At 35.2% G+C, this 15,948-nt stretch overlaps 1 protein-coding gene across 1 annotated transcript in view; it reads right to left on the reverse strand.

Annotated features, from left to right (window-relative positions):
- Positions 1–8,283: 8,283 nt before the first annotated feature.
- VEGFC (vascular endothelial growth factor C) overlaps positions 8,284–15,948 on the reverse strand; it is an 82,174-nt gene continuing 74,509 nt past the window's right edge. The window contains 3 exon segments of the mRNA XM_010569977.1: positions 8,284–8,817; positions 13,414–13,744; positions 14,005–14,114. Coding sequence (XP_010568279.1) covers positions 8,703–8,817; positions 13,414–13,744; positions 14,005–14,114 — 556 coding nt within the window. The 3' untranslated portion in view covers positions 8,284–8,702.

Raw genomic sequence — 15,948 nt, forward strand, 5'->3', positions numbered from 1 at the left:
ACTGTCTTATTCACCTCTTTAATAAATTTTAAACCACTGAAGTTTAAGTAAAGAGGCTTTTTTGTTCAAAATGTTTTTCTTTTCTGAATTCTTTCAGTGGTTATACCTGACTAAAAATGAAGATGATAGCTTAGGTAATGGAAATTTATTGCTTTCAATGAAGTATATAAAGTATTAAATAATCATACCAGCAGTTAGCATCGTAAACCAAGAAATGCTCTAAAGGAATCAAGTGCACACCAGGCAAGGCTGAACAAGGCAGATGGAAATTTAAGTATAAACAAGTTCTAACTGTGTCAATTTACCCTACAAATTAATGAAACCACAGCAAAAATACAAAAAGATGTTGAGGTTTTTTGTACGTTGTACAACAATTGCAACTCAACTCACAACAGTAAGACTTTCTTAAGTCAAAGAAAATAAAACATGTCATATCCCAGATAAGAGAAGCATGGCAAAGTGAGAAATGGGAATTAGTCACATGAACTAGATGAAGAGGATTTATTCCCATACTTGTCAAGTCTCCAGAACTACAAACTAATAGCAAGTGATAACATCCAGGACAGTTTAGTCCCTTCTCTAACATCTGCTGGTGTGCTACAAGAACACAGGAGTCAATTAAATAGTACTGGAATCCAGGTCTTCCATTTTAAAATCAACAGCAATAATTTAGGATATTATATTCTCCATTTCTGACCTGAATTTTATTTACTTAGTTCATACAAAGTATAACTAACAAGGGAGTGAGAGCAGCTTTTCCATGTGTTTTGGGTATAAAGATGTTGTTATTACCGTCTGAATATCTACTGGCTTTTACTTCACAGTGTAAACAGCGATGTCACCCGTTTATAAATCTTGATGGAGTTTAGGCGTATAGTTATGCAGCACTACCGGCATTTGCAAAAGTGCGTCTTCAGGTTAGGGAAACTTAATCTGGAAACTTGCCTCCTGTGAATCGGGGGCAAATGAATGAGGATTTTTAGGGTCTAAATTTAGGATTTAGGTACCGCTCACAGTGATTATAAAGTCAATTGTGGATCTAATCCCTTATGTATTTTTCCTTTATGTGCCCTTTGGTTTTCCTCTTTACAGCTTCTTCAGTGATAAATAAGGAAATTTTAAGTGCTGACTGCTGAGTCTTCGTAAGACTTAATTAGCTATTGGCATGGCATTTTACTATGTTGCAAACTACCACGGCAGGAACAATATAGTTAAGAGACCACAATTTGGTCTAAACTATCCGTTTTAAAACTTCCTGCACTTTATACAAAACAGTTTTGCTGTCAGTGAGGGTTGTTCTGAATGCACTTAATCTTAATTAACACTTCATTAATAGTGGGATGTTTAATTTTCTGTCTTATTTTTTCAGTCCTTTTCCATGAGGCATGCTTTGAGCTTCACAGTGTTGCTCAGTCTCTTGAAAAGCTAACACGAATTCTAGTAGATATCTGTCACTTCACTTTTATGTAAAACCAGTAACAAAAGTTATGGATGATGTCTTCTTGAGCTACGAGGTTCTAACAGCTACATTTACCTATCTGGTAAATATAAAGAGTTTTCAGGCAGAATATTCATGAGTATATGTAGTTCTTCCCTCCTTGAGCAATCAACAATGTTAGAACAACCTGTAAAGAACAGGAGTGCTTGATGACATTTACCAGGCCTTGCTACTCTGAAGACTGATCACAGTCTTAGAGTGATGCCATTAAAATGAATAATACCATTTAAATCAGGAGAAAGAATCAGTGATGTCAGCCACAAGCTGTCTCCTGCAGACGTAATGGTTTTGACTTGCCTTTAGCTAACCCCCCTCTTGATATTCTTCTCAGAGGCCAAGATAATTATTTATTAATTTAGTCATTTATTTATTTTTGCTTTCCTGAGTATTGACTTTTCTTCCAGGGAGTTTGAGAAGCCCCCTAATACAGATAATCTTCAGTCTAAGCTAAGAGCAGGTCCAAGAAGCTGTCCTATGTGTAAGTAAGTCAGAAAGGATCTTGGCAGCGCTGGTGGCTGCAGCCGCATGCCCAACTCGAAACCACTCGGAGAGCATTGGTTTAGGAACCTGCATACACAGTTCTGCAGGACCCTAACTGGTGATAGAGTGAATGACTGAACTGGGACTGTGGGCTGTGAAAGGTGAAGTTTTATTAACCTGCTCGCTGTTTATGGGCTTTTTGTCATATTATTGTTAGTTACTAAAACAAAAACAGTTATTTCGGAAGTATTTTTCAAAATAAACTAGAGTTGAAGAATATAAGATATACTTCCTGTATGTTTTAAAGAACAATGACAAGCAACTAATAAAGGGAAACGTTAACTCGTAGATCTTCAATAGCTAAAGACCTGTGATTGTAAAAATTTGTAAAATCTGAACGTTTGTAAACGTAATACAGTATAAATCTAGTGCAGTAATGTACTGAATGAATAGATGAACTTCTAACGTTTGGATTCTCTAAAGCATAACCTATTACTGAGTATTAATCTTTCAAAAGAATAAAATACTGACTTTTTAATATATATACTTAGAGCAATATTAAAGCATCTCATCTCTGCACTGTCTGTTCTTGCAAACAAATATATGAAAGTGCTGTCAGAAAGTTTTATAGTTCTCCCACAGATGACACTAATATGTACTTATTATGTATTTGAAAACTCACTCCCCTATTTTTGGAAATGACCTTTTATAAATGCTTAAACTCTACATAAAGCATGTATTTGTATTTTTTTCATAGTTTGGAAATTAAAGTAAATGTTTGTTAGTACTACATCTTCCTCTAATGGATGTAACTGACTTGATTTAGCCTCAGAAGAATATTTCAGTGTTTGCTTTTTTTAAGCTTACCTTAATTTTAATTGAGTTTAATTCCAGATAAACTTCCAGGCAGAGTGTCTGCTCATATGTTTAGATTTTTTTTTTTTTTTTTTCTGAAAACAATACAAGCCCAAGGTATTTTAGTGCTTCAGTAACAGGTTACTTGCTGTATTTTAAAACAGGTGTCTCTCAAATAATTTATTAAAAACTGATTGGAGCAACTGAAACCAATACAGTATCTACCTTGATGTTAACCCATGGACTAAGTTGAGCCTAAAATGTTCTGTGACTTGGTAGCTCTCTGCATCCAAATTACTGGACAGGGTGCAGGCTGGTGAAAAGTACGTTCACCTTATGAAGGCAATCTGAGCTTACAAATACTATCTATCCTTAAAAATGACATTATCCTTCTGGGAAGGATCCTGTGACCACGTTTCATCTGTGATTTCACAGTGGTGTAAATCAGAGGTGGGTACATCTGTGCTCTAAGGAAGAGCACAGACCTCAGGTTTTTTGTGGTATGTTTGAAAAGTCTCCCTACCTGCCCTTGAGCCCTAGATTTTTTCCACAGTGTGAATGAGACGTGAATATAAACTCAATTACAAGGCTGAATTTAGTTCCAAAATGCTGCATGGGACATCATTGAGGACTGCATGAGTGCAATGTTAGACAGCAGAGATAGTATCCAGCAGAATTAAAGCTTGTGTTTTTTACAGGGAGGGCGATACCATGAATTGTCTTTTATGTTTCAAGTGTAATCTGCTAGGGTGATTTCTGCACCTGTTATTTTTATTTGCAAGTTTGCTTTGGGAGGCTCACAACTGTAATAATTTTTATTATTATTATTTGCTTGGGCAGACTGGATTGGCACAATCAGAATGTGAAGTTTCAGACTTCTTTTTAACACTTGTTCTTTAACGTATGTGTAGTTAAGAGAATCACTAGACATCTAAAAACAGATTAATCCCCATGTTGGCATGATTATTTAAAGTAGAGAGAGGAAATAGGTCTTAATGGTAATAGAGAAGAAAGCAATGTCATTTTTAGTGAGAGACTGGATATAAAAGGGAAATCGATGGGTTAGAGTTAACAGTGATACGTGAGAAAGGCTGAAAGGGAAATACAGATATTCTTATGGGGAGACTGAGATATGGTCCTGAAATCTAAGAGAAGTAATTTAAGTTGAGAAAGGGGGCAAAGGGGAAGAGTTCAGTGACCACATATGGCTGATTATAAATGCAGAAAATGGATAAAGAGTTTGCTGAAACTCAGTTGAAAGGTCAGTGTCTGTCAGGAATGGATACAGTACCCTTACCCAGGAAAAATAGCTGAATCTACAAGATACTATTTTCATGACAATGTTTTGCTGAGAACAAAAAGGGAATAAATGATAATGTACAATTTCTGGAGATTTCCATAGTGGTTTGCCATTAGTAGCAATGCTTACAAAAAAGAGCAAAGCATTGTGTTTTAAGGGTTTTTTTGGTGGCATGTTCTATGTTTTGTAATTCAGTATGTTCTCAAGCTGAAGTAAGGTCCCCTGATTCATAGCTTCAGATTATAGGTAAAATATACATTTTAATAATGAGAAATTACTGACATTTTAGAAACTGATTGTAAAAGTGGTGACCTCTTAACGCTTGCTACTGTTCAGATTCCATTACAACATTTGGACAGGAAAATACAGATAAAATGAGTCCAAATATGTTATTCTATAAAAATGTTTTGATCTATCTAGAGCTTTTAAGAGCTCAAGGGTAATCTGGAGTCTTAAACCTGCGTTAAACTGGCCTCATTTTATTAGTCCTTATGAGTCCTTCATATGTATTAAAAAATTAAATACCTGGTCCATTGATCTTAATATTTCATCACTCAACCAGAAGGTTGTCCTGTGTTCTTTCCCAGAAGTTTTATCTGAAATGGGAAAGGAAAACAGAAAGAGAAGAAAAGGAAGCTATTAAAGAAATTACCATTATTTTCATTTTTTCAATAAAGTAAAAATCCTGTAATATTAAAAATTATTACTGTATCGTATTGACTAAATTACCAAAGCTCTGAAAATTCTGAACTGATCACCTTTAAACTTTTCTACTTGAGGGCAACCTTTTGTACCTCCAAATAATAATAACTTCAAAAAATTAATAAATTAATCTTTAAAGAATATATTCTTAAATTAAAGATAAATTAAATAATATTTGAAAGAATATAGCCTATTCCTCAGAGCTAACTGGCTGCATAAATTATTCCATTCCTACCTTTTGGCAGGGAGAGGCGTGGGGGGGGAGAGAGAGATGTTAAAATTCAAGCACATCTAGAGTTGTCACTGAGATCTGAAGACTGAAAATGAGAATACTGAAGCAATCCTAACACTAAGCCTTTCAAGATGGTATGGTACATATGCAAGATTTCATGCTGGTCTTTCAAACAGAACCAAGAGAACTGATTTACTATCAACTTGTTCAACATGAATTAAACAAACATGTCAGCAGACTAACAACATTCATACTGTAAATAGTATGTACTTCTGTTAATAGAGGTAGAGAGGGGTTGCTCTGCATAATTTATGGTCTCCATGTAGCACAATATTGAAAGAGTACAGAAATTGTTGTAAATTCCTGATGAAATGCAAGCATAAGTCTGTTTGTTTACTATTAAATGTGATTTACTGCAGAGTTACACGTGTTCTCTCTCTCCCCCCCCTTATATTTTTTTGTAGAAGGTACAGGGGGTTTAGACAAATAACAATATAAGCTTTTTATTCAGAGTTAGTGCAGAATAACTTGTATGTAGAATTATCACTTATATTTTTAGATCTTTTAAGCTGTATAGTCTCTTTCTATATATTTTAAGAATACTAAATTAAGATTTGAAATTAAGATGAAAATTGCAAGGAGTTATAATCAAATAACACTTCAAAACTGAAAATGGTGTAAATCTATCTCTCTCAGCTACTTTATATAATAGATGCAAGGAAGACCTGCAATGCAGATTATGCCACCACTCTCTATTTTTCCACAGATAAACAGTTGCTTAAATATAGATGATTTTATGACAGTACTGAGATAAACAGAATTGCATTTTATCACATAGAATGGGAAATACTAATGACAATAATTGTGATATCTATTGTGTTCTTGTGTATAATGCATTTTAAAAAACTCGGTATTTTCATGTAAAACAGAATTGGAGAGACTGATTACCAGAAAATGCTGTCAACTTCTTGCGTATGTTATTCTACTCACCTGCATACCTTTGAGAACAGTTGACCAGTCACTTTGCTCAGACATAAACCTGATTTGTGGTAACTTTAAGAAGTCAACTCTATGCTTTCTTTAAATCTTAGTTTTATTTAGTGATTTACATAACTTATGTGCAAAGGTCTCAGTATTTGGAAAGTTAAGAAATTGAAAAAAAGATGCATTCTAGAAAGTAATTCTTATTGAATGCTGATGTTTGTAATAAAGTTGGAGCTTCCTGTTCAGTGCTCTCATTTTCAAACTCTCAACCTTCCCTTCCATGATGAGTTTTATCATTCTGGAGTGTAGTATGCTCAGTAGAAATCCAAATATCTGCTTAGCTAGAATGGTTTTATTAGCTCTGTTTTCATGAACTCCTTTCAAATAGTTTAAACACGTAAAGTGAGCATTGCTCAGTTTGGTAGGTTTCTTTATTTGCACAGTATTGTAACATACACTTTTTTAGAATCTACACAGAATTACTTGTCGGAATGTAGTTTTGCTCTGTCTTCACTTGTGCCCTCCTCCTTTTTAACCACAAGTACATTATTTTATCTGTTAGATACTGGTTTATTTAGCCTCTATTCCTGGTTTCAGATTTGATTTGTTCTTCTCCCACCGCCTCTCTTCTGTATTGGGCTTGGATATAAATGAAAAAGCTCATTTTGGGAGCTTCACCTACAGCTTGTTTTCTCAAGTCTTCATTAAATTTTGCTCTTTAATTGATTTCTTAAGGTATTTTATGCTTCCTTCAAGCAGCTGACATATAGAAGTTGATGCCTGGATCTTTAGAAATACTGAATGTAAGTTTTGACTGTTAACCTCTTGCTATTAGATTGACAATGCCAGTTTAGACACTGATGATTTTGCATGACTACTAATCCAATCGATGGGAATTGTATGTTGTTATACTAGCTAAAGTTGTAGATCAACATTAAATTGTCATCCAGAGTTCCACCTGCATTTGATTGCTCAGGCAATATAGTAAGAAAGACATTCCTCAGTATTTGTATTCCTATACTTCATCCTATTATCCTACCTGGATAATGAATAACTGGCCTCTTGGGAAGAACACTGAGGACACTAGATGTACAGTGGAAAGTGTGAACTCTCAAACTGCCTCTCATCCTGCCTACTTGTTAGACTGTCCAACCCTCAATGGGGACTCAGTAATTAAAAGTAGCTTTCACTCAGTTTTAGGAACTGTGATATCTAAATATGCAAGAATTGAGGAAAAGGAACACCCCCTCCCCCAACTTTCTAGGAAATAATTGGAAATAATACTATTTCATTAATAACTCTTTTAAGAACAGCTGCTTAGAACCAGCACTGACATCTACAATTATTTTTACAAATCTGCCCACTCCTGTCACACAAATCTTGCTTTGCAGCTTTGCTTGTTCCACTTCTGCACCCAATAAAGTTTCCATAATTTAACAACTTGCTTAAAATGTCTGCATATTTTAATTTTGAATAGATTGTTCTATGCACATTGCTCTTCCCATGCAAGTTAAAAATCTTACCTCTTTTTAGAGTTGTAGATGTGTGATTTTGCATACTCTTTAATAAAGAGAAGTCCTGACAATTTTTTATGTAGAGATTATGTCAATCCATACCAGACTGGTAGAAGTCCTTTCATGTCCCCATTGGAATATAAATTGTATTTTCTTTCCTTCAAAGTATTTTTGCACACACATACATTGTTAATCAAGATATATGATTGACTATATGAAAGATTAAAGTACATCAAAGCATTCTGAATTATTTAGTTGTAAATTTTACAGTATAGCCTGTAATACTAAATAAAAAGCATAGTTAGCATTTCCACTTTCATACTAATAACCTTAAGTAGACATTTTTTTATATTTATTCTTTAGGAATGCTAACAAGAAATAAAATGGAAGGTAAATATATTGGAATGTGAGTAGTTGCTGCTGTCCTTTAAACATAGTCCTTATCCTTGGGCAATGTACAGGACCTCCAATGTTTTCATTAGTTATTAATTGTACTTGCTTTGCTAATTTCGTTCCAGAGACAGAAATATCACCAAGTCATGAAACACTAAGTGTAACTCTTTCTATTTCAAATGACATACACAACAGGTATGAGAAAATGGCTGTAGTCTTCCTTTCAGAAAAGTGCTTTCTCTTAAATCATGTTTCCCCCTTTTAAGAACCCTGATAATAAAACTGAATTGTAATACTTTCTTTAGGCAGATGATTAAACATACTCACCATTATATAATACAATTTCCATTTTATTTTAAACATACTTTGCATGATATAAAAATATTGATCACAGTGAGCTTTAACAATTGTTACTGCTATAAACAGAAAATGCTGCACAATGGTTTTAGTGGAAATAAATTATATAGTCATTATCTCTTTAAAAAAAAAAAATCACAAGAAGGAGAACCTAGGCTGTTTGGTCATTGGCAGAAAATAAGTCCTTATTGAGTTCTTTACAAAACATGAACCCCAGTTATTTTCTACATTTGCTTTCCACATCTTGAGAAAAGCACAATGAGTCTGTCTCTGAAAGCTCCACAGGGTCTCTGGTGAACATTTAATTCCAATTATTAGGAAAGTTTCTGTTGTTCTTTTGTTCTAATGGAAAAATGTACACCAAAATAGCAAGTAGTGCTCTCTTCACTAATTCGTAAGTGGTCTTTTCCAATATGTGGGTACACAGCGGCACACTTCTTCACTAAAAGAAAATCCAGCATCACAGCGTTTCGTTCGGACTGTACATGGCGGTCTGTAACAACTAAAGAAATGAAAAAAAGCGGGCTTTATTATAACATGATCATTTATATTAACCTGGTGTAGAAATCTGTGTGCATTTAGATTGCCATTTCTTGATGGGATATTTAATTCCTACAAACACATATCTTTTAAATTCTGTTTACATTCTTGCAACTACTTTTAATTGGAATACTCTTCACAAAAGACAATGAAAGAATAGTGAATGCTATTGAAGAGAAATTATTCTATTGCAACAGATAGTCATGAATATTTTTAACATATTGCCTGGTTGTAGTCACATTCTAATCTTGAGCAGCAATTTTTAAGTTTAATTTTGAAAATACAGTAATATTTTCCTGTACTCAAATTGGCTTGTTATGATCTACTGCATGCTGCCAGTTTGAGATGGCAGTCCAGGATCAGGTGATAATCAAATCTACCATCTTCTTACCCACCAGGACTGTTTCTCACCTTATTCACTAATGCAATAAGCCGTCTTACGTTACACTGTGACTCTGATCTTCAAAATGAGAACATACTTCCTTAGAATCATAGAATTGTTTAGACTGGAAAAGACCTGCAAGATCATCGAGTCCAACCGTCAACCCAACACCACCATGCCCACTAAACCACATCCTTTCAAGTTGCAAACTCCTATAGACACTCTCTGAGGGCAGAAGGAATATATCTACACTTCATATTGCATCTATGTGCATTCTTAAGTAAGATCAGAGCCTGCACATTAATGATAAATCTTAAAGGAAAAAGAACAGAAATAGTCCTATTTGATTAAAATAAGTTTAACAGAAATAGAGAGTTAAACCACAAGTCACATCCACCTAGGAAGCAGCAGACTTTTTCTTCACAGATTCCTTGACTGAAAAATAGAACTTATAGAAAGATAGTTATCTGTGGTTGTCCCTGAACTCTTCCTTTTCCTATTTTATTTTTCTATTAAAACAAGAACTTGACCTAAAATAACCTTACAATAACAATGCTAAATACTTTCTGGTGTATAATGGAGACAAAGTACAAGTCTGGGGTTTTTTTCAGACGCTGGCAATGAGTCAAAAGACAAAAGTATGTGTTTTGAAATTCAAAACATAGTTATACTTAAAACTTGTATTTAAATAATGTGTGCCTGTTTGTGAAACACTGATATTATGATCTATTACTATAATTCATACTTACTTCAGTTCAAAGACACTACAGTACCCTATATTAAGGCAATGTCACTATCCTCTTTCCTAGGTAATTCTTGTTTTGGGCTTGTGGCTACTCTTATTATTGTTGCAGATAAGTTATTACGTTGTGTGCTTGTTTTGGATACCAAGTTACTACTTTGCAATAATTTGTTTATGATATGAGGTCTGGATTACAGTTACATTAATTCACGTCAGCTAGTTCAACCAATCAACCTGGCTATGAGGAAAACAATAAGGAATGAGGAAGACTGCAAACATTACATTTATTAACTAGTAACATCTTGTTTAGTGTTTTCAATGTCTTAATCATAGATTAGTTCACCAGTGTGGTCTTTGTAATTAAGGGAGTAACATTATTTTGTGCCACTTAATATAGATATTTGAGATCAGTGTAACAGCTCATGGGAATAAAGTTCGGAAACAGTGGCAAAAGGCAACAAAAATGTTTGCCAAAGGATCTAATACTCTGAGCAAATGGGCAACCAGCTATAGGTCTGTTCTGGGAAAAAGGTACTCCATAGAGATGCAATGGAGGAAACATTGAACTCACTTGCCTTTTTGTCTGTCTCTGCTATGAAAGTTAGACTATTATTTCATGTACTGAATGACCATAAAATGAAATAAGAGAAAGATAAGAAAAAAAAAGACAAAGCCAAACTCTTCCACCCACGTATGACATGTTGTACAAAATGAAAAGCAGTCACATAATCATTAAATATGAGGAGGTCACTTTGTTTAGGATTCATGCCTCCTAGTGAACTGTGAACTTCAACTTAACTTACAGTTGAAAGTGCTATAAAGCATCTCTCCCATGTGAGTTTGTGTCTACCAGCAGTCAAGGTCAGGTTACTGCAGCCTTATCCTTATTTGGGACATTTCAACAGAGCAAGAAAGCCCCTCTCCTCCTTTGAAATGCTTTGCAGCTGAGGTGCGTAGTTATCTGGCCCTGCCAAAACTGACCAAAATAAATTTTTGAAGTGATAGCACAGGGTGAATAGCAGCAGAGTCATTGTAACTACATAAATGCGGTTTCCTTAGGAAATTCTGCTGAACAATAGACCAGGTCTTTCAAAAGATTTGGGCTGAATGTTGTTTATGGAGTGCTTTCGTGAGACAGATGTCTGTTTTGATGAGGATAATCTGAGCATGCTGGAGCTAAGATAGATGTTCAATCAATATGTATAGTGCTGGGTGAGTCAGTGGCAACCTTCTCTTTATGGTCAGAAATTGTGATTATTTTTTTTTCCGATTCCCCCCCCCCCCCCCTACTGAATGCCCAGGTTTGTCATTTTGGGCAGTCTAACAACTTCACTGACGAAATTGAAGTAGAAATGCTAATTTTAATGGTGGTAACAGCGTGATCACCTTAATTAAAAGCCAGTATGCTTTATGGTGTTGGTTTTGTGTTTTGTTTTTTTTTCTTTTTTTCTTCCTATTCTGTGCTTTGTAAATGACTTTGTATTCATTTTCTCTGGAGCAGGGTATAACATTAGCGGCAGAGGCATTTTAGGTATAGCACATAAAAATGTTGGTGCTTCAAAACCAGAAGCTACACGGACTACTCCTCTCCATGGGGAGCTGTCTAGGACATGGCTGCAGGATTCTGCTCGTGTTTAGGTCTCAGGCATCTTGCACAAAGTTATAGAGTGGTACTTCCATTTATGTGGGCTCATAACAACAAGGGATCTTTCTTTCAAAAACAAAGAGGGTGTTGCAGCGTTTTTATTTCTTTTTAGAGAAAGCTTGTGGTGGAGAGAGCCAAAATGTGAGAAACCTATGCTATGTCCTTTCTTAAAAAGGAGGAAAGATTGCATTTTCTATTTTCCTTGACAGTGGTAACACCTACAGGGCTATCGGTTGTAGAGCTATAGAATAACACCACATATAAATCTTTCTTCCTCCACACAAAGACAAACAGCTTAGAAAAGAGAAACAGCTAAAAAGCATCCTGTATCACATTGTCCTTGGGAGTGAGAAAGTTTATCGTATTCAACCACAACACCACAGAAAAAAGCTGAGCTCAATTCCCTCCTTCAAATACTAAGTCTTTAAATCAATAGAGGTGGCATCAGATATTTATTATGGCATTTCTTATCTTTTTAAATGCCTGACTTTTCCAGTTGTGAATGTTCTTTTAAAACACACATGGTTTGTATGTCTAGCACTGCTGGAAGCGCACGCTAGAGTACTGCTAAGGCTTTGTAACGTGCTAAAGCTCATGTAATCAGGTTGGTTTCTTTTCTTCTGCAAACAAAATCTGAACAATAGAGAAGAAATTATTTCTCATGTTTCTAACAACTGTTCTATTCCACTCACGAGGCCAAACATAGGAAAACAGGTAATGTCAGCTATTTTTAATCTTTTCCCCTATTTTAGAGACTTCAATACAGGTGTCAGTCCTAGTATTACACATTTTCTCTTTATTCAAGATGAACTAATGTCTATGTATCTGGCAATATATTTATGCCAACTAATTACATGTTATAATAAAAAAAACCCATAAGGTTTACTTTTGATAAGCAACAAATTACCACAGACACTTAAATGTCCCAATTTGCTATTTTCCATTTCCAGTGCCTGAACATTTCTGGAATTGTTATAGAAATAATACCCATATATTAATAAATAAGTGATCTCTCTGCTCCAAGTGGCAGCATTATTTCTGTTTTAACAAATTCATTTCACAGGAAAACTTTCCTCACAAAATTATACAAAGCAGAAATAATATTGTTTGTTTCTCAGAACCTAAAGTCATTCACATTTTTATATATAGACTGCTACCGCTATGGGTGTAGCAGTTGTGAAAGCAAAACCTCCTGTGATATATAAAGAAATTGCAGGGTTTTCTTCCTGACCAAATCCCATTTTAAATGATGAATGTGGGCAGTCTGTTTTATACTTATATATGTCTACTTTCCACAGAAATCACCCAGAGCTATAAGACTTCTTATGCACTCATAAATCTTTAGTATCAGTTGAGTGAAATGAAGGATATGCAAAAATCTAGGAAGTGACAATGAATGATGGTATCTCCAGAACTAACTCCTGAAATCTAATTGGGAATATCTGAGTTATGTGAATTGCAGTATTCAGTTCTTGGGAAAAATAGAGTGGGATTGTAAGTAGCATAAAAAACCAGGGAGCTTAAACTTACAGTCATTTTCACCAAAAGAAAAAAAAAATTCATGTGAAGTAGTAGAAAGAGTACAAGAAACTAAACACACTTTAAAATACTTATTCTGCCTAGTAATTTCCTCTTGGAGATGATAAAAGTCATAGAAGATAAAAACAAACTGAAGGGAGGCTTACTGTTTACTTGAGACTACAAAGCAATTCAACAAGACAGCTGATAACACAACCCCAAATTTTATACCTTAAACACAATGAAAGGGCTAAAGACTGATTTTTTTTACCTGCATGTCTGGTGATGGAACCTTTTTCCTTTTAAGAAGCATTTATTGGGAGATTCTATACATTCACAAATGCATTTTGCAGGATTTAGTGGCTGATGTTTAGGACAGGTCTTTTTACATACACACTGGCACTTATCTTCATCAAATTCCTTGTTGGGCCCACAGGAAGCGGGGAGAAGTTTGTTTTTGCACATGCACTGACATGATGATCTGTCTAATTCTTTGTGAGGTCCACAGCTTGAGGGCCGCACGCCGCCTTTGCAGACACATTGACAGGTTTCTTCATCCAGCTCTTTGTTTGGTCCACAAATATGGAATCCTTCAGATGTGTCTAGAAATACAGAAGAGAAGTTGCACAATTACCAGAATTTTGTGTCTACACATTCATGTATTTTTAAGTGAAGAAACAATAACAAATTCATACCTTTTAAGAAGTTTTAAGAACAAGCATATGTCAAAAGACAGGCAACAACCAGTAATAGTATCAATAAGGAAAAAAGATTCAACTATTTACTTTTCATGTTTTTAATTTCTCCCTTAGGTAAATCAAAACATGGAACTATATTTAATCCTTTAAGCAAAACTGCTTACCAGAATCTCCAAGGTGAGAAGAGAAGACAAAATCATGCTGCGCCAAACATCTGCAAATTTGATTATTCCAAATATGATTTTTTGGACAGGTCTTGTTTGCCACATGACACCTGTGGAATGAAATATACTGTTGATTTACTACCATAAGAACTCAAGGGAAAAAAAATATTAGGTGCTGATTGCTTTTGTTTCCCTCCATTATAAAAACTTTTCTAAGAGCTTTGGCTCATTCATAATCTTATTTTTAGGTCCTATCAGATCTGTTACTAATTAAGGTTCTCCTCACTACAGAAATCTTCAGCCACTTGTTGAAGATACCTGCTCACATTTCAAATTTTAGCTCTAACTTCTAGAAGCTGATATTTGTACCTTCCTAATGTAGTTTAGAAACAGATCTAACCCTTGAATGTAAGCCTCATACATCTGTTTACAGATGAGTATAATACCGCATAGGTGGTAACAGGCATAGTTTTCTACATTGTATTTTGAAGTACAAAAACGTTTTCACACACATAGATGTCAGAAGACAGCTGATACTAGTTTCTGAATGAATGCTGTAGACAAAACTCTAATTTCTAAAATAAGATCAGCTTCTCAGATTCCCTTCCTCTTCATGTACAAGTTATGTGCCTTTAACTGACTCTTTCTCATGAGCCACTCAAATCCTGGACAGCTTTCTTGAATCTAAAGATTTGGACTTCAGCAGTGATGCCTCCTCACTTTAGAAATGAAAGACAATAAACAATTTAACAGTTTAGTGCTCCTTACCTGCCAGAGTTTTGCAGCGCAGGTAGGGGTACCAAATAAAGCAAAAAATCCCAACAGCAGCTGGTGCCTTTTTAAAGAATGACTGAACTTATAGCTAGTAGGTGCACCACAGATAGAATATTTATGTGTATTATCTCATCTTCCTTGCTTGCAATTTCTTTATCACCACAGGTGACATTACAACTTTTAACAAGTCATGCCTAACTTCGTGCATCCTGTGTCAGGCTGTGTCATTTATTCATTGTTTCTGTAGTATGTCTAAAATCCTCATCTGTTAAGGCAGCACATATATTACACATTTTAAGCACTTTTCATTCCCCTGAGCACCATTACTCATGCATTCAAAAATGCAGGTGCTGGGGCATTCTTCCGTGATCATCATTCAAGTATACCACTCCCCTTCACCACATGAAACAACTCTTTGCTTGTAAAGACTGCTGTAGTTTAACATCACCCTGCATCACCTCATGTTTTATCAAGCTGGCATTTCCTGATTTCATTCCGCTAATGATCTCACTCTCGCTCTCTCACTTGGCACGTATGTCCTTTTCCCTGCCTCCTGATTCTGCTTGAGAAATGGTAAGGATAATCTACAGGCATATTATTGTATTCTGTTTAAAAAAAACCCCAAAAAACCAACTCACACCTGGAGCAGCCTGGCTCTAGCTGGGAGTGTTTAACTACAGAAGAAGGCCAAGGTGACAGTATGAAGGAAACACCAAGCGCACATGAACCCTTGAGAAGACAATGTTGATACAAAACCCGAGTTACCAGAACTTGAAGAGAATGTTATGTATGATATTTCAGCATCAGGGTTGGAGACACACCCAGCAAAAGGAACTGGAACTGCTTGTTTACAAATTCTCCTCTGGTTGCTAGTGCAGAAAATTATTGGGGATGTGGCTGAAATTTTAAAATGACTTATTGTATCATTTTAGGAAAGTTCAGGAAGGCTAGGAAAAAAAATCAGAGGCAAAACCACTTTGCAGAAAATTTCACTACCTCTTTCCAAATCATTGTCAACTCAACCAAAAAAACCCAAAACAAACCACCACCAAAAAAAATCAGCATGCTAACTTGTTACCTGTCAGTGTCAGAATAGATAGTGCACAAGAGAGGGAAATACTTAATGTGTACAACATACATCCAAACTACATCTAATATACGCTTATCAGC

This window comes from Haliaeetus leucocephalus, unplaced genomic scaffold, assembly GCF_000737465.1.
Source record: "Haliaeetus leucocephalus isolate CR32 unplaced genomic scaffold, Haliaeetus_leucocephalus-4.0 Scaffold284, whole genome shotgun sequence".
Lineage (NCBI taxonomy): Eukaryota > Metazoa > Chordata > Aves > Accipitriformes > Accipitridae > Haliaeetus > Haliaeetus leucocephalus.